Source organism: Artemia sp. Qi Xiang Cuo, chromosome 17 (genome assembly GCF_049724085.1).
Source record: "Artemia sp. Qi Xiang Cuo chromosome 17, ASM4972408v1, whole genome shotgun sequence".
NCBI lineage: Eukaryota > Metazoa > Arthropoda > Branchiopoda > Anostraca > Artemiidae > Artemia > Artemia sp. Qi Xiang Cuo.
In genome coordinates this window covers 32,750,634-32,777,432 of record NC_142810.1, presented here as the reverse complement: position 1 = coordinate 32,777,432, position 26,799 = coordinate 32,750,634, and the positions used below count along the sequence as shown (strand labels likewise).

The 26,799-nt window shown below is 34.2% G+C and overlaps 1 protein-coding gene across 3 annotated transcripts in view; it reads right to left on the bottom strand.

The window, feature by feature from the left end:
- The window catches only part of veli (L27 and PDZ_signaling domain-containing protein veli), a 192,245-nt gene extending 171,760 nt beyond the window's left edge, over positions 1 to 20,485 (bottom strand). The window contains exons 1-3 of one of the 3 annotated variants that reach the window (XM_089103716.1): positions 20,395 to 20,485; positions 11,704 to 11,883; positions 7,075 to 7,116 (exon numbers count right to left, since the gene is read on the bottom strand). In XM_089103716.1, the coding sequence (XP_088959842.1) occupies positions 7,075 to 7,116; positions 11,704 to 11,746 (85 nt within the window). In that variant the 5' untranslated portion in view covers positions 11,747 to 11,883; positions 20,395 to 20,485. Of the gene's footprint in view, positions 1 to 7,074; positions 7,117 to 11,703; positions 11,884 to 20,353 lie in introns of all 3 variants that reach the window. The other 2 variants (XM_089103715.1, XM_089103717.1) reach the window with 2 other exon arrangements.
- Positions 20,486 to 26,799: the final 6,314 nt, after the last annotated feature.

Sequence of the window (26,799 nt, the reverse complement as noted above, 5' to 3'; positions counted from 1 at the left end):
ATGAATTCTTCATTTTTTACTCATATTGCAGATTTAATATAGGAATATTTGTATTTTTTCTAACTTTTGCATGTTTTCGCAATAGAATGGCACATATTTAAAATAATTATCCTTATATAGTTGAAAATGTGTATTAATTCTTAATTTTTAGACGTTGTTCATATGTTATAAAGTTATATTTTGTATTTTTTCTAACAGTTGCGTGTTTTCGAAACAGAATTTCTCATATTTAAAACACATAAACTTGGATATATGAAAATATGTATGTAAAATTCAGTTTTAGAAGTTTTTCAGAGTTATTAATGTAATATTTTGTATTTTTTCTAACTTTGTGTGTTTTCTAAACATAATGGCCCCATATATGTAAACAATTGTCAAATCTTATAACGTGTAACACGTCCATCAATAGCGCGGGTGGACTTAAGTTATCCTACTTGACATAGTTATTTTAATTTCAGCCCTGCTGAACCCCATTTAGCTTTCAAAATTTGATCATGTGACTTTTGGAAAAATTGTGTGTGGGAGGGGGGCCTTGGTACCCTCCATTTTTTGGTCAACTAACAAGGGACCTCTGAGTATTTAAAGGAAATGTCAACTTGCTTTACCTTCATGGAGCTAAAAACCTGTGTTCAAGAGTTTCGGTGACAATTGAGCCGGGACTCTACTTACATACACTGCGTTAACACTAACTAATTGAACAAGCTCACATGACTCGAATAAAAGTCAGACTGTTTCTTAGCTAGTTGAAAATGTGTATGAACTCTTCATTTTTAGCTGTATTGCTGTGGTCCTAAAGGAAAATTGTGAATTTTTTCTAACTTTTTGTGTTATAGAAACAAACTGCCTCATAATTATAACACTAAAACTAAGCAATTATAAATTGTGTATTAATTATTAATTTTTATCTATATTTCAGATGTAATAAAGGAATATTTTTAATTGTTATTAAGTTTTCGTGTTTTAGAAATATAATTTCTATTATTTAAAAAACTTAACCTTATCTAGATTAAAATTTTTATTCATTCTTAATTTTTATACGTAGTTTAGATGTACTTTCTGTATATTTTGTATTTTTTTCGAAATTTTGTGTGTTTTCTTAAAAGAGTGGCCCATATATAAAACAATTAGACTTGGATATTTTAAAATATTAATTCTTCATTTTCAGACGTTTTTTCAGAGGTAATATGTTTATATTTTGTATTTTTTCTAACTTTTGTGTGTTTTAGCAACAAAATGGCCCATATGTGTAAACAATGAGAAAAGTTTATACCTTGAAAACCGTCCCTCTAGAGCTCGGGTTGAATTAAATTATACTAATGTTCATATTTCTTATAATTTAAGCACTTATGAACAAATTGTTATTTCAAAATTTGAAAAGTTGAATTTTTGAAAAATTGAGTGTGGGAGAGGGGACTAGTTACCCTCCTTTTTTTGGTCTACTCAAAAGGGACCTCTGATTCTTTAAATGAAATGTCATCTTTCTTTACATTCACGTAGCGAAACACATTTTTTCAAGAGTTTCGGTTACCAGTGATCCCGGACTCTCATTACATAAAAGTAGTTAACCCTAAATCATTGAACAAGATCACCTGACTATAATAGAATTCAGAATGTATCTTAGATAGTTTAAAATGTGTATGACTTCTTAATTTTTATCTGTATAGAAGTGTTAATAAAGTAACAGTTTGCATTTTTGCTAAATGTGAGTGTTATCTCAAAGGACTTCCTCATATTTATAACAATTAAACTAATCTATTTTAAAATGCGTATTAATTCTTAATTTTTATACATTTTTAAGAGGTAATAAATGAATATTTTGTATTTTTTATAAAATTTTCGTTTTTTTGCAATATAATGGCACATATTTAATTAACTTACCCTGATATATTTTAAAATGTTTATGAATTCTTAATTTTTAGATGTATTTTATCTTTTATCTAGGTCTATTTTTTATTTATTATAGCTGTTGGTTGTATTCTTCAAAGAATGTCACATATATAAAAAAAATACAATTGTATATTTAAAAATGTGTATTAATTATTCAATTTGATACGTTTTTAAGATGTAATATATTATTATTTTGTATTTTTTCTAAATAGTTTGTTTTTTATAAACAGAATTTCCAATATATGTAAAAAAATAGTAAAGTATATAAATTGCAACCAGACAACCGAGAGATGTGGTTGGCTTAAGTCATCATAATGTTCATAGTTATCATAATTTCAACCCTGCTGAACAAAATGGATATCTCAAAATTTTGATCAGGTGACTTTTGGAAAAAATTGAGCGTGGGAGGGGGCCTAGTTGCCCTCCATTTTTTTGGTCACTTAAAAAGGGGAATTTGATTCTTTAAAGGAAATGTCAACTTGCTTTAAATTCATGGAGTTAAACACCTGTTTTCAAGAGATTTGGATACCATTGAGCTGTGGCGCTACTGACAAACAAATCAGTAAAACGAAGTCTTTGAACACGATTGTATGACTCGAATATACTTAAGATTGTCTCTTAGCTAGTTGAAAATGTGTATGAATTCTACATTTTTATATGTATTGCATATTTAATATAGGACAATTTTGAATTTTTTCTAACTTTGTAGTATCATTTGCGGAACTTATGATGTGTATGACTCAGTCCTTTCTATTAGTGTTGGTTTCATATATTAATTAATAGTAATTTATTAGTGTTTCTATTTTATATTTCAATTTTTATGTTCATCTGATGATCTTAAGTTTAAAATTATATGTAAATTTACTGTTAAAAAATATTTGTATTAAAGTTTTTTCTGTTCATGCTCCCCCCAAAAGATAGGATGAGTGGTCTATACTTACAGGTTTATTAGTGATTAATTAGAAGTATGTTTACAGAAAATTTACGTTTAAGCAATTATTCAACTTTATTTCAGCTCTCTTTGCTCTCTTTATCTCTATATAGTATTTATCATAGAAAATAAAAATTAAATTTTTGAATATTCATAAATCCATCTATTCGTTTCAAGAGTGTGTTAGTTTTCGTGGGTGTGTGTAAGTTTTTTTGTGTGTCTTAATTTTTTTGTGTGTAAGTATTTTTACGCGTGTAAGATTTTGTGTGTGTGTTTAAGATTTTTTGTGTGTTGTGATTTTTTTGTTGTCGCAAGAAAATGTCTCGACTTTAAGATACTTATCATAGTTAGTTCAAACTGTGCATAAATATCGTAATTTTAGTCTAAGTGTGTGGCTACTAAAGGAACAATGAGCATTTTTTCTGTTTTTTTTTTGTGTTTTCGCAAGAAAATAGCTAGCCTTTAACATACTTAGCCGTTGTGTTTGTAAGTTTTTGTGTGTGTGTGTGTGTGTGTGTTAGTTTTTGTGTGTGTTTAAATTTGTGTGTGTGTGTAAGTTTTTTGTGTTTGTGTGTGTGTGTATAAGTTTTTTGTGTGTGTGGGTAAGTTTTTTTTTTTTGTGTGTGTGTGTGTGTAATTTTGTTTGTGTTTGTGTGTTTAATATTTTTTGTTTGCCCATTTTTAAGTTTGAAAATATTTATATTATTTGGAAAAATATAAATTATAAATAACTAATTTCTTTTCATTGAAAAAATTCAGAATAGAACTTGAACTTTTCTTCACTTCGTTGAGAAAATTAAAAATTGAAGTAGAACTTTTTATCTTCTGGGAAAATATTCACAAGTATGCTATAGCTTTTTCTATCTACTACGGAAAAATTTAGAATAGAACTTTAAATTTCTTTAGGTCTTTGGTGAACTTAAAACAGAAGTGGAAGATTTTTATTTTCTCTGGAGAAATTACAATTGGAGTGTGTTCTTTGGTAAAATTCAGAAGAGAACTTGAACTTTTCTATCTTCCGTGAAAAATTATGAACAGTATTTAAAATTTTTTCATCTCTTTGAGAAAAATTTGATCCGAATTGAAAATTTTTTATATTATTCGGAAAAAAATAGAATTGATTAATAACTAATTTCTTTTTCATTCAGAAAATTCAGAAGAGAACTTTAACTTTTCTTAACTTCATTGATAAAATTTAAAATTGAAATAGAACTGCTTATCTTCCGAGAAAATATTCGCGACTATGATATAGCTTTTTCTATCTACTAAGGAAAAATTTAGAATTTGTAAAATAGGTTTAAGAAGGATATTAGGAAAAGAACTTGTTCTCAAATGCCATTGAAAAGTATTGCTTGGTGTTGAGGTAACCAAAAAGCTGTAGAGTATAGTTGTGGGTGAAAGGGATGGGTACTTCAACTTGTAAAATGGGTTTAGGAAGGAGCTTAAGAAAAGAAATTTTTCTTAAAAGATATAATAAAGCATTAAAAAAATTATTAAAAAAAGGGGGCTCAGGGGCCTTTGGGGCGCCGGGGGTCCTTTGGGAGCCGGTTCGACCTTTGGAGACGGGGGGAGGGGCTTTGGGGGTTGGGGGGGCCCTTGGGGAGCGCGGGGGGACCTTTGGGGACGTGGGGGATGGGGTTTGGGGCCCGGGGAGGGCCTTTGGGGGTCTGGGTGGGCGTTTGGGGGCCTGGGGGACATTTGGGGACCGGTGGTGGGCCTTGGGGGTGCCGGTGGCCCTTTGGGAGCCGGGGGGACCTGTGAGGCCCTTGGGCGGGCTTTTGGGTCAGGGGGGGAGGGGGGGAGGCCCTGTGGGCCCCGGTGGGTCCTTGGGGCGCTGGTGGGGCCTTTGGGGGGCCCGGAGATGGACTGTGGGGGTCTGGGTGGGCCTTTGGGAGCGCCGGTGGCCCTTTGCGAGCTTGGTGGGTCTTTGAGGGTCTGGGGGGACAGTTGGGGGCCTGGGAGACATTTGGGGACCGGTGGAGGGCCTTTGGGAGCTTGGGGGGGGGGGGGCTTTTGAGGACCGGGGGCTTCCTTCGGGGTTGGGGATAGGAGGATTGGAACCCTTTGGGGTTGGGTTAGAGGACCTCACAACACTGTTCAAATGAAACATGTGTATTATAACTACCACAGAGTTTCACCTTTAAATTCTCTTCTAAAATATCTTCAAAAATCTTCTTTTAAAATTTCTATATATGTTTATCAGAAATAGTTCAATAACCTGTCTAAAACGGTTTCGACCAAATAATCACTAAACTCAAATTCAGCTTGTTACTTTGTTATTGTCATCTCTGTGCTAATGCATTTCAAATTAATATGAAACCTTCTCGCGCGCTAAAACAATTCATCGCTAAGATGTTTCTTGCCTAATTGGTTCCATGGCCTGTGGTTATTAATATCCTTTGGAGTTCGACCAGTAGAACTGTTCCCGAGGCAAAGACATTAATGATTTTGGATCTATTCCTGGAGAAATGTTTCTAGGCGAAAATTTTTAAAGTCTGACAGATGATGTCATTGATTGATTGATCTGTCAAGAAAGGGAAAATTAATTTGTTGTTTCTAAGGGGAATTATTGATTCACGATAGGTGAATTGAGGTCGACAGCACAGGTGTCCTGACTCGTGACAGCACCACGTGGTTTATGGTTTTCTCAGTGAGAAAGTTCCTGTTTTTCAAATTCTCACTGAGAAAACCATAAAACAGACATGAATTGCTGTTGAAATCCATAAATGTGACAAAGTTCATGTTTTTCAAATTCTCACTGACATAAACCATAAAACATCCATAATTTGATGTTGACATCCATGAAAAACATCAAATAAATCGACCAACACACACATAACCATCCATGAAAACATACCATAAAATGTGACAAAATTCCTGTTTTTTCAAATTCTCACTGACAAAAACCATAAACCACGTGGTTCTCGTGCTAATATATGGTGTTAAAAAAGTTGTAGGTGGCAGCAGGGGTGAGGGATCGCGCTGGTACCCCCCCTTCTACTAACGTGGTGTTTCACAATCAACCCAAATATGTCTCCAAAACAGATGGCGAGACTTTTCAACCTGCAAACCAGGAAAATCTGACCAGCCTCTCTTACGGGTATTCAGCTTTATTTTTTCCGAGGGAGCTGCAACGGATGCAGCCATTTTATACTATGCACCAGTTCAAGCAAATAACAATTCAAATGGAAAAGCCGGCCAGATTTTACCCGCGAGAGCAAATGAAACAGAACCCTTATCTTATCCAAGTACGAATCAAGTAGCATCTGGTAAGTAAATATATCAATACGACTCCAGTTTTGTTTAGTGAACAACTTGGATCTAGAGGGAGCATATGTTTCAAAAGAACTGCGTGGTAAATGAAACTCAAGATGCGAATTGTCACTTAAAAGAAAATCGTCAGAAACATTAACCATCTGTCGCAGAAGCATAAACATTAACTTAATATATAACCTCCCCCTCTACGTTATCAGATTGTTTCAATTTGATATCCTTCCCTGACTGTTCTTCTAACATTGAATAATATTCTCCGTTTTGACAACCATATAGTGTCCGTTTAGATGCATGTAGTGTCTGCTTATTGTGTTTAACATTCCTTTTAGCATTCCATGAAAGTTTAAAATTGATACCAATAGCTGTTCCTGAGATCAGCATTCTGAATTAGCTACAAATGACATTTTTTTTCACTAGCTAGTTTGTTTTAAACGCGTTTTTTATCTTTTGGTTATTACAGGACGCGGTTTTTTTTTTACTGACCAGGATCGCAGGTTCAATGGCCATTCCAATTTTGTACGTTTTGGACCTATATGGGAAGCAACAAAGAGTGAGAAAAGAGGACGGGTTTGAATGGATTGGGATGGAGGAGGAGCGTGAATAGCTGTGTTGGCCTCAGGGGACTTGGTGCTGCAGTGAGTTGTTAGTATTAGTAGCAGTGCTAGTAGTAAAGAGTGAAGTACTGAACATAGCGTGATGGAGGTGCTTTCACAGCTGCATTTGCCTTAGGTGGCTTGGTTGTGCATCGAGTTGTCAGTAGTCGTAGCAGTAGAAATCACCAACTGTTTTTTTTATACTCTAAATACTTCTGGAAAGCACTAGACAAACATAAGCGTAATTACAAAAGGACAGTTGGAAACAATTAAGCAATCTTGTCTCAGAGCAATGATTGTTTGTATCATTAAGTAACTAATTTTTCCATGAACCTTGCTATGAAAAACAAGGCATTGCATTAGAAAATAATGAATATAAAATACACTTACTTTTCTGAAGTTTATCAAGGAGTTCGATCGCACGTTTGATGTCTAAAAAAGAATACAAAACACAACATAATACAATGTGTATCTCTAATGAATTTGTTTAGCAATAAAACCTATAAAATAAAGTGTTTATATATATATATATATATATATATATATATATATATATATATATATATATATAGATATATGATGTTTGTTCAGTACTTGGGAGTTTAAAAAGTAAAATATGTTAAGTACCTGCAGTGCAGTGTATAATTGAGTTTTGTTCTAGTCTTTGTAATTTGTTTGATGTTTTTTTTTTTGTTTTTTTTTTTTTTTTTTTAGTGGTACTCCATCTTTTGTACCTTTTTTTTTAATGGGTAATAAATAAACAACACTAATAATAATATATAAATATATATATATATATATATATATATATATATATATATATATATATATATATATATATATATATATATATATATATATATATATATATATATATATATATATATATATATATATATATATATATATATATATATATATATATATATATATATATATATATAATATATATATATATATATATATATATATATATATATATATATATATATATATATATATATATATATATATATATATATATATATATATATATATATATATATATATATGATGTTTGTTCAGTACTTGGGAGTTTAAAAAGTAAAATATGTTAAGTACCTGCAGTGCAGTGTATAATTGAGTTTTGTTTCTAGTCTTTGTAATTTGTTTGATGTGTTTTTTTGTTTTTTTTTGTTTTTTTAGTGGTACTCCATCTTTTGTACCTTTTTTTTAATGGGTAATAAATAAACAACAGTAATAATAATAATAATATATATATATATATATATATATATATATATATATATATATATATATATATATATATATATATATATATATATATATATATATATATATATATATATATATATATATATATATATATATATATATATATATATATATATATATATATATATATATATATATATATATGATGTTTGTTCAGTACTTGGGAGTTTAAAAAGTAAAATATGTTAAGTACCTGCAGTGCAGTGTATAATTGAGTTTTGTTTCTAGTCTTTGTAATTTGTTTGATGTGTTTTTGTTTTTTTTAGTGGTACTCCATCTTTTGAACCTTTTTTTTAATGGTTAATAAATAAACAACAGTAATAATAATAATAATAATATATATATATATATATATATATATATATATATATATATATATATATATATATATATATATATATATATATATATATATATATATATATATATATATATATATATATATATATATATATATATATATAGATGATGTTTGTTCAGTACTTGGGAGTTTAAAAAGTAAAATATGTTAAGTACCTGCAGTGCACTGTATAATTGAGTTTTGTTTCTAGTCTTTGTAATTTGTTTGATGTGTTTTTTTTTTTTTTTTTTTTTTTTTTTTTAGTGGTACTCCATCTTTTGTACCTTTTTTTAATGGGTAATAAATAAACAACAGTAATAATAAAAATAATAATAATAATAATATATAAATATATATATATATATATATAAATATATATATATATATATATATATATATATATATATATATATATATATATACAAAAATACAGGTCATTTTGTTCCTTTTTTTCTAAATAGTCTCCTTGTAAACTATACACACTTCTCCCAGCGATGCTTCTGTCTTTTCAATCTGTCAAACTAGCACCCGGTGTTTTTCCCTGCAAAATGATTGTTTACAAAGGTGATTGCCTCCCCATTTGTCCTGAACGTTCATAGTCTCCTTAACTCTTACAGCTACGTTCAAACTCAGCTGCCCAAAATTTTGCTGTGGTAAATAATGGTGCAGGGTCCCTATACACAGAGTCCAACTAGTATTTTGCTTGCATAGGTGTATTACCTTTCAAAAACAAATATTTTATGACAGCTCAGTATGCAATTTTATCTATTTTCACAAAATAATCACATCAAATCCCTCAAACGACTGTCAAATAACAGCTGCGCGTCCAAAATGGCTGAAACTTTGTAGAGTACCCGTTAAGATGCATAACTACATTCCCTGACATTTACTGACGAGGGCTGCCATTTTCATGTTGAGGCTGGAAACGTTTCAGACACCCTTGTATATACGAGGGCTATTCAGAAAATAGGGAACGTTTCCGTCTGACGCCGCTTGGCATGCGGCGATCACGTATAGTTTGGTGTGCGCGTGCTCGTAGCTTCAGTCTCGTAGCCGGCATCCAGTCGTGAGAACGAGAAAATCTCCGCGCTGCCCGTTTTCCCAATATTCCAATTTAAAATGTGCGCTGCAATTTCAAATCTCGCCACTTGCGAAGTGCGGTCCGTAATACGATTTTTGTAAGCAAAAAACCCATAGAAATTCATTGGCAACTGTGCGTAGTGTATGGCAACGACGTAATGAATGAAAGTTTAGTGCAAAAATAGTGTATCCGGTTTAAAAATGGCCAAACCAACGTGCATGATGAAGAGAGGAGTGGACGCCCGAGCATTGTGACAGACGATCTTCTCGCCCAAGTTGATGAGAAGATTCGTGAAAACCGTCACTTCACAATAACGGAGGATGGGTGCCAAAAACGCTTACAGACCTCCATAAAGGTCAGCGAATGGGAGCAGCCTTAACATTTCTTGAAGCCAGACACATGGTGATTCTTTACTAGATTGAATCGTAACAGGCGACAAGACGTGGGTGAAGTATGTCAATTACGAGACAAAATTTCAGTCCATGGAGTGGGGGTACAAAGGTTCGTCCAGCAAAACAAAACATTTTTTGCAAACCTTGTCAGCGAGGAAGATTATGGCTACTGTTTTTTTGCGATAGACAAAGTGTGCTGCTTATTGACTTTCTCGAGCGTGGTTTAACAATCAACTCTGATTGGTACTGCAAAACAGTGCGCAAGCTTAGAAGAGCAGTCCAAATCAAGCACCAAAGAAATTTATCGCCAAATATTTTGTTTTATCATCACAATATCCTATCTCACACAGAAAATTAAACTGCAGAACTTATTGTCTCATTTAAATGGGAAATTCTCTCACATCCACCCTACAGTCCGAGAGCGCAGTGGCTGAGATCGCAGGCGGCGGATTTCTATGACGAAGGAATTTCGAGGCTTGTTCACCGCTACAATAAGTGCCTTAATTTGTTTGGTGACTATGTAGAAAAGAAGCATTTTAGTCACTCTTTCAGATGGACATAATAAAATATTTTCCTGTACTTAGTTTTTGTTTTATTAAAAAACGTTCCCTAGTTTCTGAATAGCCCTCGTAATATAAAAATCCGTCACAATGGCAACCCTATTTCCATGTAAAACATAATAATACAAAACGGAAAAATAAAATATATCTTGTTATTTCCTATTTCACCTAAGTAAAAAAAAAAATTACTCATTTATTCACACTCTCAGGTACTACTCACACTACTCTTAACTCCCTAAAAATTAACACCAAAAAACCATGCAAATCTTATTTGGCAGCTTTCTTGTCTACCAACTGTTTTATTTTGCAGATAGTTGAATTTCATGTTTTCGAGGGGTCACATACGTACTTAGACAGTGGCACCAATTCATGAATATTTCAGGCGGGGTGGGGGGTAAAATGTTTTTTTCAAAATTCAAAGGGGGAGGAGTCAATTCTGTTGTGTTTTTCAAATTTTTTAATGAAAATACTAGAAAGGGCATTTTTCAATGAAAAAAGCCTCAAAAAAGGTATTTTTACATCATACAGGCCTTTTTTATTATTACTAAACGTAAAGTATGTAAAAATCCTTGTTATAAAGCACATTGGAAGCACTTATTCAAAACCCAGGAACTGGTATTATTATACTAGCATCCCCACAGCACTGTGGCTTCTGTTAACAACAAAAAATATCTGTATAGAAGAAAAAACAAGGATAGTTTCAACCAGTAAAAATACATGAGATATTAGTCAACAAAAAATTAGATGTTCCATTGTTGCAACTTTTGGATCAGACACTATATGAAAACTGAACTTTGGTAAATTCAAGGGAGGTAAAAAAAACAAACAAATGGGAGGTAAAAAAGAGTACACTATTTTTTCAAGGGGCTCCTTCAAATCAGTCAAGGGGGAGGGGAGACCCTCTCGTTTTGACAGGTGTATATGTTGCGAGAGAGAGAGAGAGGGGGGAGGGGGAGATAGAGAAAGGCCTTAAAAAGTGTTGCAATCAATGGGCATTAAGCTTAAGTGATTGGCTGGTTTAATAGCCCTCTATACAAATAAGTCATGATTCTAAGTTTTGTAAATATACTGCATAAATATGTTTAGTAAACCATACACAATTTCCTTTGAAAATTGACAAAATTTAAAGTAAAGCTTTTGAAAAGGTGAAATAACTATTTTATACTATATTGTCACAAGCAAAGACAAAACTTGGATTGTAATAAGTCTATTGCTCTCCCTGAAAACCTATATCTACTTGATTATCTTCAAGATTAATTGCTAAAAGGAATTATTTTGATAATCAAAACTGAAAGTCAGATATTTAAGATTATTCTACACAAATGACATAAAAACAAAACCAGCAAATACAATTACTGCTAAAAAGCATACCATGTGAAAGGTTAAGAGTATTTGCTCCTGCCATTGATACCATGGGTTTACTGGAATTTTATTTTTTTGAAGAGTCGGACTAGGCAAGAATATCCAAGACAGGCTAAAGCACTTCTTCCAGAAAGAACTGTTATGAGCAGTCTTAAAAGCAAATTTTCTTCAGGTACCAACTTTTTCAACCTAAAATTAAACATTCAATTTACAGCATACTTGGATGATAAAAAAAAAACACATAAAAAGTCATACACTCCATAAAGTGTAGTTAACTAGTGAATAGTTTGAAACTTACACTATAGCATAATCCACAGAGTATTGGTTTGAACAAATTCCAGAGAAGTAGACAATAACATTAAAAGGCAAAATAAAGTATTATACTTAATATAGTAAAAAAGCAAGTAGAGTTTTGTTATACTAGCCTCTTTTTACTGAATATGTTAAATATAAGCATTCTTTAAGGCATATCTTTTCATCACTTCGTTGATTAAACTTAAAATGAACCTCGCTTTTTCTTTAAAGTAACCACTGATTTTAATGACAAACCGAAGTCTCTATGGCTGAGATTCCTCAAGGAAGTATCCTAGGACCGAAACTTCTCTGGTACATGTCAACAACATAGAGGACAAAGCAAAGGTGGGGCTATCAAGAAAGTTGACAAGCCTCAATTTTTGTAAACTCATTTCTCCTTAGGTAGGCTGCATATCTTCATTTGGTCTGATCCTTCTATGTGATTCTTTGATCTAAAAGCCTGCTATTGTCCAGCTTGATTTTTCCTAAGCAATGTATTAGGCATAACATCAAATACAGATGCCTGTGCTTTGTAGGGATTTCTGAAACCCTAATTGCAACCCTCCAGAGGATCCAGGAGAAAGCCTTGAGGGCAGGCAGTGGAACCTTTGCAACCTCTAAATAAGAAATTTGATTTTACATCAATTGCAACCAAAACACTTCCTCTGGCACACTATCTCTACTTGTACCTCTACTTGCCAAGTCAATACAGCAAATGCCAAAAAATTCCTGCACAGTCAGATTACCTACAAGAGGTAAACCCTGAACTGAGCACTTGAAGAATAGCTTTGTTAGATCCTATATTTCCATTAAGAATGATCTTTCAAGGGAGGTTATCTCTAAAGACACATCAGGTGATTCCTTCAAAATTAAGTTCAACAGATAGAAAACCTAGGTAAATGGTTGAGAAGACGCATATCAGGGTCTAAATTCTTAGAAACCTGGTGCCAGGAAATGAGTCATAAAAAATAAAAAAGCATTGTGAAAATTACTTATAGATCTAAGCAAAAAATAGCATGAACACTTACTAGTTCCTACCTTTTTTATTTTCTTTTTTGCATACTTGAATAGACTACAGGAAAGAATTTGAACCCCCCAATATGTGATTTTACTTACTTTGCTTTAATTCTATTGACAAAAATAGAAACTGTTAGGAAAACTGTGCAGGTAAGCTAATAATTAGCTTGAATTTGTTAGTCTTCTGGAAGTATCAAGAAACCCATTTTCTTTTTTTTTATATATAAATTTCTCATGTATCAGCTAAAAATAACCCTAATTTTCATTAAGGTAATTTGTATGGTAAAACAAAAGATAAGGGGCTTTTAGCAAGTTCTTGAAATAAGCAACTGAAACTTTTAAGAACATTTTCGGAGCCTTAACTATACTTTAGAAAAGTATCTCCACTCCTCACCCCCCCCCCCCATCCCAAGGCAGTAGCATTTGATGAATTTCGACAAGCTTTCTGTTACAAAACTGACACTTTAAGAAATAAGGTTGCAGCAATTTCCATGGAAATTGCTTCAAGCCTCATAACTTTGAAATCCTTATTTACAAGGTTTTAAAGAATTAAAAACCTTAAATTTCAAGAACAAATATCTATATGGCTTAAAATTGTACTTATATCATTGGAATTGCATATTTAAACCTAGTATGAACATATAAAATGAGCCCTATATTTATCTAGCAGTGGAGGGGGGGGGGCTGAAATAGTACACTTTTAGAAATGAGATAAGAATCCCCCACCCAAGGCAGTAGCATTTGATGAATTTCGAAAAGCTTTCTGTTACAAAACCGAAACTTCAAGAAATAAGGTTGCAACACAAAAGAGGTCCATGGAAATTGCTTCAAGCCTCATAACTTTGAAATCCTTATTTACAAGTATTTAAAGAATTAAAAAACCTTAAAATTCAAGAATAAATATCTATATGGCTTAAAATCGCACTTATATTGTTGGAATTGCATTTTTAAACCTAGTATGAACATATAAAATGGGCCCTATATTTATCTAGCAGTGGGGGGGGGGGTCTGAATTAGTACACTTTTAGGAATGAGATAAGAATCCATGCTTATCTTAAGGTGGTTTTCTGAATTTCTGTTAAAACATTTTCTAAAGTGGAACAAGATGTCACTTTAAGGACTGAAAATAAAAATTTACAAAAGAAGCGTTTAGAATTTTCAAAATGAGCATCAACAGATGAAAGCAGCAGTGTGTTCACCTTCTACCAGGCAAAGTAATGGAAAAACTCTAAATTCCATGGTAAAAGTATACAATAGAACAGAAGTTAGATAGAAGAAATAAAAATATCCTATTTAATTCTCTATTTCATGCTCTTTCCAAATATAATAATTGCTGACATCACCAGACCAGATATGGCCATAGGTTAGATCCCAACTTTGTGAGCTTGCCATTATCTCTTGTGCATACTTTTTATAAACAGGTGGTTCCCAATTACAAACAAAGACAATTAGAGGGGAAAGAATCAACAAACTTTTGTATTTAACTTATAGCTATATCTGGTCTCATTAGGGGTATCCAATTGCAACAATTATCATGGTTAGAAAGAGAATTGCATGGAGAATCTGATAGAATAACTCTTTTTATTTTAGCCTATTTTATTTCTGCTCAATAGCTTATTGCAAAGAAATGCTTTGCAACACGAACGAAGTCTTGAATTTTTTACCGTAAGAACATCCTATTGCATCTCTTTGATTAGAAACAGCACTGAGCCTGTTTTTTTTTTTTTTTTTTTTTTTTTTTTTAGGGTGATTATATTAGCCTAGTCATTAGCTACATAACATAAATATTATCATGAGGAGTGCCAAGATTAATTTTTGTCAATATTAAGTGGTTGGCTATTTCAGAAGGAAACACACTGAACAAATAAAATTAGTACCATTAGAACAAATATTTTGTAGGCTTACTTTTTGGTAGGTTTCAATTATTAACATATATGTTTCAGTTAAGTTGGTATGCTATTGTATGTTTCAGTAATATTGTTTTCAATGTTTTCAGTTACTGTATATTTTTGTTATGTCATTGACATTGTTATAGACTTTTTTATAATTGTTTAGTGCGACAAGCTTGTTAAAGCTTACCGTATCTTGGTATTAATAAATAAATAAATAGACTCCTTATTTTAGGCACTTTACAAATAATATGGCCAGTGGTGTACTGCATACTCTATGTTCATTCATGAAACCAAGTGCAATGCTGTGCACTATTTGCGTAGACTCCCTCTGCATTACCATTACTTTGTTGTTGGTAAATTAATTTCAAGTGTGGAATAAGTTCGTGACCTTGGGATTTGCTTTGATTCAAGTCTCAAATTTAATAAACATGTATCGGATATCACCCATAAGGCAAATTACCAATTACTACGTCTAAGGCGTACTTTTTCTAAGTTTAATCTTCATTCACTGATTTCACTTTATGTATCCACTGTACGTCCAGTACTTGAGTATTGCTCATCAGTATGGTATCCCCTTAATAAGAGAGATAGAGAGAGGGTTGAGAGAGTTAATCGTAGGGCCACCAAACTCATACCATACCTGAGTCATCTACCTGACCACCAGAGAATGCAAAGACTAAAGTTGCCTTCTCTCCAGTTCAGACGTGATAGAGCCGACCTAGTAAATACATTCCACATTGTTAGGAATGTTGATAATACCACCCCAACTCACTTTTTCGCTTTTACAGAATACAGTAGTACCTGTCAACACCAACACAAAATTTACTCACCATGTTCACAGGAAAGATTAGGCCAAAACTTTTTGTCAAGCCGAGTGTGGAAGACTTGGAATTCACTTCCATCAGAAATAGTTGCAAGTACCAGGGTCCAGTCTTTCAAAAGTAGTTTAGCCTCTACAGATTTCTATACTGGGTCCTATCACAATCCATTTTGAGAATATTTTTACTTTTGTATTAGCTGATTTGTGACAGTGTGTTTTCAGTTATTTTGTAGGCTTACCTTTTGGTAGGTTTCAATTATTAACATATATGTTTCAGTTAAGTTGGTATGCTATTGTATATTTAAGTAATATTGTTTTCAATTTTATCAGTTACTGTATATTTTTGTTATGTAATTGACATTGTTATAGGCTTTTCTATAATTGTTTAGTGCGACTAGCTTTTTAAAGCTTACTGTATCTTGGTATTAATAAATAAATAGACTCCTTATTTTAGGCACTTTACAAATAATATGGTTGCTTTTCTGACAATGCACCCTACCTACCCACCTACCCCCTGATGGTCCCAGATAAAGCCCTAGGATATATAAACAGAAAAACTAAAAGGAAATGAAAAAATAATAAAGTTCTTACTTTACAATATGCAGGATGTTTGTATTCAGAGCCTTAACTATGCTTTAGGAAAGTATCTCCACTCCTCAACCCCCCCTCTCCCAAGGCAGTAGCATCATCAGATTATCATGTTCTATTACTAACAACTCACTGCAGCACCAAGCCACCTGGGGCCAACACAGCTATACATCATCCTCCTCTGTCCTAATAAATTCAAAACCTCCCTCTTTACACCATCCCAAGAAGTCCCTATTTCCCTTAAATCTTTCCTTACAACATCCTCCCACATAAACCCCAGTGCCACACCAGCACATGCATTCAAACACCATCAAGTAGATGCCTGGTCAACCACCACCTTGTGATACTGCCAGTGTGCCACCACTGGCCAAGGTGGAAGCATTATGCTGACTTTGAATTAATTTGAGCTGGCTCTTTATTGCATCAATCACAATGTTAGAGTTTTCCTTTTCTTGTGTGGTTAAGGATTTTGATTTTCCTGCTTAGAAATCAAGTGTGGTTTTCAAAATTAAACAAACAAGTAGTTTGCAAGAATTCCTTGTGCTTCCAGGGTGAATTTTTATTCATCAGTAGTTCTTGCAACACATCCATTGAATAGACGATTGTCTTTTGGACAGACACCAGATTAAATTCCCTTTAGGAACTTGAGATTTAAGGACCTCTATTTCAAAACACCTTTGTATAGCAAAGAATAAATATTTCTTAAGTCCTTGTTATTGGCAGGTGTTTATAAATACTGAGGTTTTTATTCTGTGACATAGCAGCATTACTTGAAACAGGAGGTTCAGAAAATTCTCAAGTTCCCAACTGTTAAATTCTGAATTTAAAATTGAGGTAAATTAATGTGTTTCCTTATTTGTCATGAAACCACAGAAGGTGTAATAACTAGGAGCAGAATAGGAGGTATCTAATTACAGGAGAAAGACCTATTTTAAGTATTCCATTAGTTTGAATTTTCACCCATATACAATGGTAACTATTTTAAATGCACAGACAACTAAAAGCAGAGGCCTAACTGTAATTGCAAATTTTTAGCTTGAGTCTAATCTTGGAAAATAGGCTACTGCCTAATCTTGGAAAAAAGGTAGTTAAAACTGAAGTATCTCAATCATGGACATGTGATGTGAAAAAGAGTAATCATGTCTAAATAGGCTTGGCTGTAAGATTGTAGTCAGCCAATCCTAACTATCTGCATCAGGTCCAAGATTAAGAACCTGCTATCCTTATTTAGAGAAGATACATTTTAGCAAAACATTTGTCCAAGAACTAGGGTTTTTACCCTAAATTCTCCTTCATGTAATAGATATGATCTGCCTGTTCCAGCCACTTCCACACATTACCCCTCCCACCACTCATAGTTGTCACACTGACCTCTGATGTAGGTTTTACCTTCTCCCTAATGGCCCTGATGGATGACTTTTACAAAGTTGCCAACTGCAATCCAAATCAAAACTAAGTTCACATTCATTTTTACTATCTTACCCAAGAGAACTGTCTGAGTTGTCATCAACAGTCAATGTCTGAACCTTTTCAGTATCATTTTCACCCTCAGTGCTGTCTTCTCACCAAATCTCTTCACAGCCTGCTTCTTTGTTTTGTGCACTTTTGTTGCTTCTTTTTTTCTTTTCCACCCCTTCTTTGCCTTCCTTGTAGCAAAGACAGCTTCAATCTTGGCCTTCACTGATGCATCAGTGAGGAATTTTGTTCTGCCATCCTTTCTTCCTTGAAGCATTTTGTTTTCTTGGTGGTGCTGGAATGTGATTGTGCTTGTTCAGGTGTGTCTATACTATTTCACAATGGCTGCAAAATCACAGGGCTTACTGAAAGCATTGGGTGAGAGAATTGCTGTGTGGGTGGGGATGGGGCTGGAGTTAGAACCTCTGATGAGCTTGGCAATTTGCCACCAGCTTCATGGGCTAAAAACCATTTGGTTGGTCTTTATTTAAGAGTGCAGATCTTCATTATCAAAATTATCTGGATTCAAAGAGGACATACCTTCTAAATCCTTTCTGGATGTTTGATGGTATGAAAGCTAAGGGGAAAGATTTTCTTACCAGTCCAGCTGTGATGTAGATGGTGCCAATTCTTCTTGATGTTGACAGTGGCTTGATGTTACATATTTCAACTACTATGCAAGGGTTCTCAAGTGCCATAGCCATTTTGATTGTACCAGATTTCTACTTCTCTTGATGAATAACAAAGAAGACCTGTGTCAAGCCAGCAACTTGCAAAGTTTCAAACTTGTGATTAGACCCAAATTTGTTGTAAATTAAAGCTGGGATTTGAGAAAGACTGATCAAAACATAAAATATTTGCTGTCAACAATGATTGTGCCAGCAGCATGCCACCAACATCTCACCAGCAGCAGTGCAAAAAAAAATTCAGCAGCATTCTGTTGCTGCCATTTTTGCCTCTCATGCTGCAGGCATTTTGAAATGAAAAGACAGTTCTTGGGATTCCCACCCTGTTCAGAGACATCTTGCCTTTTTTGCCAACTACTGATGCCTACCAGTGTTGACTTGAAGGTTTGGTTGATGACTCTAAGGTGTCCTGGTGTAGACACTATTCTTTCCTGTACCAGTCCTTGTTTGATTGAATGACTTGGTAAATTTCTAGGTGACACTATAATTTAGCTAGGATGAAAGTAAAAACATCATTTGATGCCTTTTTTTATTCTCTTTCATAATACAATAATCACTTCTGTTGTAAATTGCATCTTGAGTCTTTATAAAGGCCCTAAAGGTATTTTATATGAATTATGAAAGAGCATAAAAAAGCATCAAATGATGTTTTCACTTTCATCCTAGCTAAATTATATGGCCCATTGCAAATTTACCATGAATTTTACCCCCCCCCCTAATGAATTTGCCCCCCCCCCTAATGTGCAAATAGCCTATATACCCTGAATTGGTATATATAGGGGTGGGGGTAAAATTTATATCCGACAACAATGATAAGGCCTATTATATTTGGAAAGAGCGTAAAAAAGGCATCAAGTAGTATATTCACTTTATTCATAATTCAATATGCCTAATATGATTTGGTAAATATTTACCAAAGATTGCCTCACATTTTTGTTAATTGATCTGCTTGATCAGATTAGTCTAGCCTATGGCTTGTTGAGTAGAATGGGTAAACTACACATTAGTATGACAATTTCTGCTGAACTTTATAGGAGAGCCTAATGTAGGGAACTTAGCTTAGGTGTTTGACTCTCAAAGTAAAAGCTCTTAGTCTGATGTGCAAATTTATGATAGGCTAACCTAGTTTAGACTATACTTATGGTAACACTACACTGCAACATCACGGAAAGACATACGGTAAATATCTACCAAATCATATTATTGACTTACGCATAGGCTAAAGTGAATATACCACTCAATGCCTTTTGGTCAATATCTACAAAATCATATTATTGAGTTAGGCTAGGAATAAAGTGAATACACCATTCAATGCCTTTTTTTTATGCTGATTACGAATATAATAAGCATTTCTATTGTAAATGAATTTCAGCCCCCCCCCCCCCAATATACAGGCTATACCTAACCTAACCCTGAATTGGCATATATAGGGGGGGGGCTGAAATTCATTTCCGATAGAAATGCTTATTATATTCATAATCAGCATAAAAAAAGGCATTGAATGGTGTAGCCTATTTACTTTAGGCCTAGTCCTAACTCAAAATATGATTTCGTAGATATTGACCTGCCTTTTTGTATGCTGATTATGAATATAATAATCATTTCTATCAGAAATGAATTTCAGCCCCCCCCCCCCTATATATGGCAATTAAGGGTATAAAGTTCTACATTAGGGGGGGTGGATAAAGTTTAAACTTACATGCTAGTTACATCAGAAGAAAAATTAGCCCCCAACCCCCCCCCTAAGGTAGAAATATATACCCAGAATTGGCAAATATAGGGGGGGGGGGGCTGAAATTAAATTCCAATAAAAATTATTATTATATTCGTAATCAGCATAAAAAAAGGCATCGAGTGGTATATTCACTTTATACGTAAGTCAATAATATGATTTGGTAGATATTTACCAGACATACAATCTACAGATATGACTGCAATGAATCTTTACTGGCTATGGTTTATCAAAATATCAAAATGTAAAACATGTTTTTCTTCTTCGCCAAATTGGAATAAGGTTTTATTCAAACATAGGGGTATCGTTTAGTGTTGCCATTTCACCAATATCGAAAAGAGGTGCCGGTCAATGAAAAAAGCTGTGTTTTTGCAATATCTTCTCTACCGAAACACGGTATAATTTATGGTATATTTTGATACCTGTAACACAAATACGTCACTACTAGTTTTAACAAAACTTAATTTTTAAAAGCAATTAATTTTTTGCTACTTTTCTAGCTAATGTATACTATTCTTTATTATTTTTTTAAGTGGTAGATTTTGCCATGAACTTTGAACAAGAAAGGTAGAATAAAAATGAAAAGAGATCTTTTAAGGGAGAAATAATGTGCAATGACCTTGAGATGTTGCATTGTCTGAAAAAAGAGATGGAAAAATAGAAAACCAAATCGCTAGCAAAAGAGTGTTACTATGATCACGACTAGATTTTAATGACAATTATCATATTAAAGATACTAAAACGTTAAAAGGAATCATTCGCATAGGCATACAAAAGTTTCTCGGTATCAGACAGCGTGGTAATGCTCGTCAAGACCTACATTGGCCGCATTATACGTTTTATTGAACAAAGATGATTTTGCTGATGTTTTATTAAACTAAGAAAATTTTAAATGTCAGTTTTGACTTCCTCTAAAAAACAAAAAAGGCACTCAACAATGACATTTGATATTGGCAATGAAAAAAGTATTTATCTCATTTTGAAACATTTGGAAATATTACTGCTCCAGTGGCAGATTTTGGTGTAAGAATATGGCACCATTACACCACTATGTCACAATTGTCCAAATTTTCAAGATTCAAAACTTCAAATTAAGTTACAGTCAATATGAACTGCCATTCCTGGTCCATCTTTGCCTTATTCCATATGCCAGATTTATATCTTCTTCACTAAAAGAATTACTGATGACTATGAACTCTTACTTCGTAACTAGAGGGGTCAAAAAATAAAGGAAGTCATTTATCTTTTCAGAGAAGCAAATACGATCTAGAATTGGTTTGATGTTCACATGCGAGGAACCTTTAATAACAAAAGAGTCTCAATACAACGTGTGATTGTCCCACAACTCGAGAATACACCTTTTAGAGTTTTCAAATGAAAGCCAACAGGTGGGAGCCGAAACAAGGAATATGTGTTGTTCCACCTGAGTGAAGACTCGGATATATTCATTTCTATATGCATCTTGTCATTTAGCACTGTGTTAAATGTGATTGCTAGAATTTTTGCATAAATCTTCCAGACTCTTAGATTTTTTTTTTACAATTATGACCTGCAACCAGGGCATATTAATAACAGCAAAATTTTACAAGTGTAACCCATGGTTATTTTTCTTCAAAAAAATCTCTTGACTAAGGGATTTATTCCCATAGATGGTGCAATCTCCAGTTAAGTTCTATACTGGTACGACCGTCTTATTAACATACTCTGTCCCTCCAACTAACTGACTGAAAATAACAGATACTGATCCATGAATAAACTCTAACAGAGCACGTAAATCTACCAGTAAATCCCTAACGATGGATTTATTTTTGAGTTGATAGTCAGAGTTCAACGTGTCAACATCACTTTAAGACCAATGCTTGTACATTCCGCGATTGTTGACCTTTGCATAACCAAATGGCAAAACAAAAACAATATTGTCCAGAATGCAGACTCCGAGTTACATCTAACTCAATTAAATGTGCGAATTGTAACTCTTGGTTCCACGCAGGAGCCGAAAAGTGTGCCAGGATTAATTTAATTAATTAGAGCAACTCCTGGATGTGCCTTGATTGCTCTACTAAATCCAAGGTAAACCTTACTCCTTCTCCGGGTCTTTCTGTACCCCGTTCTGGTTTACCTCGAACGCCTCGTATCCCAGTTGAAAAAAAAACGAATGCTTGGCATCCTAAGTGACCTAAGCAGTCCTACTCCTTTTCCTGACCCTCCACACAGTCAGCTCTCTTTTTTAACAGAAAAATCAAACGTGCACCAGGAGGCTGGGCCTAGTTCAGTCGGTCCAAGAATTTCCCTTGCCCCACCCCAGTGCCAAGTTTTTGAAGTTCTTCCTGAAGGCTCTCCGCATGTATCGTGCCAAACCACTGAATGCAGCAGTGATAAATATGTTTAAACAGACAGCGTTACAGCAGCCCCCTCCTTACAACTAGATTTTACAAAAATATTGACTTTAAAAGAAAAGTCAACGGATGTGTTAATGTTTATTACAGATTTTTTGTCAGTTTATAGAAGTGATTCGAGAGTTCAACCTATAAAAAATCTCATCCCAAACGAGGTAAATAACAATTTAGACTTATACTCTCCACATCAAAAAAGTGCATTGTCCTCAAGCTTAATGAACATTAATGAAGAAAGCAGAGGATTAAGTAAATCAACCTTAGCCACTACAAGTGAAATCAATATAAGTTCAAAAATTATACCCGACCTCAATCTCACCTCTATTCAACCCAATTACAATCCTGACCTTGATAACTCAATTACAAATGCCTGTATTTGTTTTGAAAGAACGGAACTGAATCGTCCTAAACATTAAGACTTCCCTGTTAATATTCGCAAAGGTGCTAATATAATGTTGGAAGGTTTTAGCAAATTAGGCGATAATTGTGATTTGGAACATGATGTTGCTCCAATCAAGGAAATTGCATTTTTAAGCAAGGAAATTGCAAATTAGGTCAGAAGTGTCCCTATAATCATGGATCTATTACCAATAGCAAAAAAAAAACAAAAACAAAAGGAAGCTAGTCAAAGAATTGGTTCCCGTTTTTTATATAACAAGTGCGACCAAAAGAATTGATCGTTACTGCATTTATGTCGTTTTTACCTCACTAGCAAGAGTGCTAAAGCAAAGTGTAATTTTGACCATGTTCTTTTATGTAAGTTAGCACCAAGCGGGCGTTGTTTCGGGTGGGATAACCTGCACTTTTATGTCCCTCTTCATTTTTGAACAAAAAATCAATCTGCAAACGAAAGCCAAATACACAAACTTGGGCAGTCCCAGTCCCAGTCTGTTACCACTCAGAGATTCCCCACTGGAGAGCCCCATTTTTTAGGCAGCACTACGAATCCCATTCCTCCCTTATTAAATACCCCTCGTTACCTACCCACCTATCCGATACAAAGGAACATGTCCCAGGTATCTTCTCCCAGAAACGCCCCTCCGACCCAGAAATTTACTCACGACCAGTCAATTCACCATCGCAGACATTACTGCATCCAAACCCTCCCCCAATCCCTTTTTACTCATATTCCCAGTCACAAACCCCCTTTCATACCCTATCCACTCCATCCGCACAAGATGTTGTTGACTGGTTTGGGCCTCCACCCATCATTTGAAAAAGTAAATTTAACTCGTTGATACCCTACCAATGGGACTCTGGTTTTATATTTCATACATGCAAAAATTATCCGTTAATAAATAGTCTGCCCCAAAAATTATCCGCACCATCCCACAGCCCAAATTTAAAACCCACCCCAAGAATTACTTAAACTTAACGATAGTCACGTTTCCCCAGTCGTTTTAAATTTAAAAAAATTTTAATAACTGACACCGAAAGCCTTAATTTCGAAAAACTTACTGAACTCAAGGTGCTATTAGAATTAAATCAAATTGACTTTATAGCTGTTACAGAAGTTCAGTATCATGACCAAACTTCTCTTCGTTTGTCAAATTATTCGGAATTTATGAAGCTTCGTCCTTTGGATCACCCACTTGGAAAAAAGGAGATGGTGTCATGTTTTTACTAAATGCAACTTTTTCCCAAAAAATATTCCTATCCCTAATTTATCTGAGTACGATGAAATCCTTTGGCTAAGTACCAGAACCAAATTACTCCCCCGTCCCTATAATATCATTGCAATTGCTGTATTTTATTACTCGCCAAACCAAAATATTGATGCAAAACGCAAATTTCTCCAGCAGTTGCAGACCAGCACTGATTTCGTTATCTCTAACTACCCAAATACCGGATTTTTTCTGGTTGGTGATGCCAATGAACTTAAGATGAATTCAATTTGCTCCTCTCTAAAAGTTAAGCAAATAATTAAAATACCAACCACTAGGGGAAATACCTCTCTAGATTTCATTCTAACTAATTTGAACTATTTTTACAGTCCCCCTTCAGCTTTGCCTCCATTGGGTTGGAATTATCATTTTCCCCTCCTCCTGTCCCCCTGTTTTAATTTTAAGTATATATTCTCAGTAACTTATGGCTCTTTTCGCCCCTTCAAAATGCTGGCCTTCTTTCTTTTGGAACTTGGCTGAGTACTGAGAATTGGTCTGATATTTATAATTTGCACGATCTTGATGAAAAAAATCACTACCTTTCACAAAAAGCTAAATGATAAACTCCTAACTTCCTTCCCGGAAAAAAAGATTTAAAAAGTGCTCCAGTGACAAATTATTCATTAACCAACCCATAAAAGCCCTTATGAGAAAAAAAATGATTCTGTTTAGAAATGGTAAACTGAATGAAGCTAATAAATTAAGAAATGCAATTGAAATAGAAATACAAAAGTCTGCCCGATCCTACTACAAGAATAAGGTCAAAGAATTGTTTAACAATAAACCGAGAAATTGGTATTTGAGGTTAAAAAGTTGTGTGGTAGAAGTCTAGACCAGCTTGACTTCAACCTACCGGAATCCCCAGAAGTTAAAGCTGATAATCTTAACAAGTGCCTTGCAACTATTGTCCAGAGCCTTCCAGCATTCTCTTATCAACTACCTACTGATGTTTTTCCCCCTGTTTTCCCTTCCATATCTCCGTCTGAGATGGAAACAAGAATTGAGAAACTATGAAAAACAAGTGTCTGCCCTTTAGATATCCCGTTTCCTCTTATTAGGCCTTTCAGTGACTTTCTTTCAAAGCCCTTGTCTGTTCTTTTCAATGAGATTTACCGAGTCTGGCCAAAAGTAACAAATTTGAGGTCAAGATTTAATAGAACCGTTAAAAAAGAAAGACAGATAAGCTGATTTTGAAGGTGTTCGTCCTATTTCACTCACTCCCATTCTCTCTAAGCTATATGAAGGATTCCTCACAGATTGGCTAAAGGAGAAAATCCTACCTCTTACTGACCTGAGACAATTCAGGAACATCAAGTCCACTTCTACTTCCCATTACCTTGTTTTTTTTATTGACTCAATTGGGAAAATTCTCGAAAAACCTAATTGCTGGCTAAATTTAATTTCCATTAACCTTCAAAAAGCATTTGACCTTGTTAACCACAATATTTTAGTTGAGAAACTTGTAACTGCTTTTAATATTGATTCTCTCCTGGTTAAATTGGTAGCCACCTTTTTATCAAATAGATCACAGGTAGTCAAATATCAGAATAATTGTTCCAGCCCCCTCTCTGTACAAAAGGGAGTCCCCCAAGGTACTCTCCTAGGTCCCCTTCTTTTTTCTGTCATGATAAATAGTATCGCTAAGGAGGTTCCCGACAGATGGAAATTTGTGGATGACCTAACGGTTGTTGAAACCTGCTACCGAAACTTAGTAAGTAACCCTATGAGTATTCTCAGTGATATGGCAGATGACGCTGCGGAGTTAGACATGAGGGTAAACCCCTCTAAATCTATGATAATGCCAATTTGTTTTCTTTAAAACCTCACCCCTTTTCCTCAACCCTATCCCCCCACATACTTCTGTGTCTTTCTTTAAATTACTTGGGGTTATAATTTCCTCTAATTTAATGTGGGATATCCACGTGAAAGACATTGTCCATATGGCTAATGCGTCCATGTCTCTCCTTAAGCTCTTGAATAAATTTAATGTCCCCCCATCCCATCCTTAAAAGATCTATACTTCCTTTGCCCGCCCGCATCTTGAATATGCTTGTCCAGTTTGGCATCCTGGCATCTCCCGTGATGAATCATAAAAAATTGAATCTATTCAAAAAAGAGCCCTAAAAATAATTTTTAAAGAAACTATGGTACCATATTCACTCCTTCTAAAAAGGCCAAGCTGGAAACTCTTGAGCACAGGAGAGGAACACTTTGCCTCCGGTTTGCAATAAAGGCAATAATAAATCCTCACACGGAAAAATTTTCCCCAAAAGACATTCCCCATCCAGACACCGCCTGCCACGTACTGTTTCTGAACCCGTCCCAATCTTGTCCCCCATCCGTTGCTTAACCTCCAGGTATGAAAAAACCTTTATCCCCTTCATTACTGATCAAATAAACAACTAGTTTTTTGTTGTTTTTTTTTGGTACTGGTGATACCCAAGTTTGTGTCCGTTTGGTTCTTTTGTTCCCTCCTCCTTACTTATATGTTCTCTTTTAACCTTATTAACACTATTTTCATCTAAAGTTTTTTTTGGTTTTGTATTAGTTTTTACCTTTTTAAC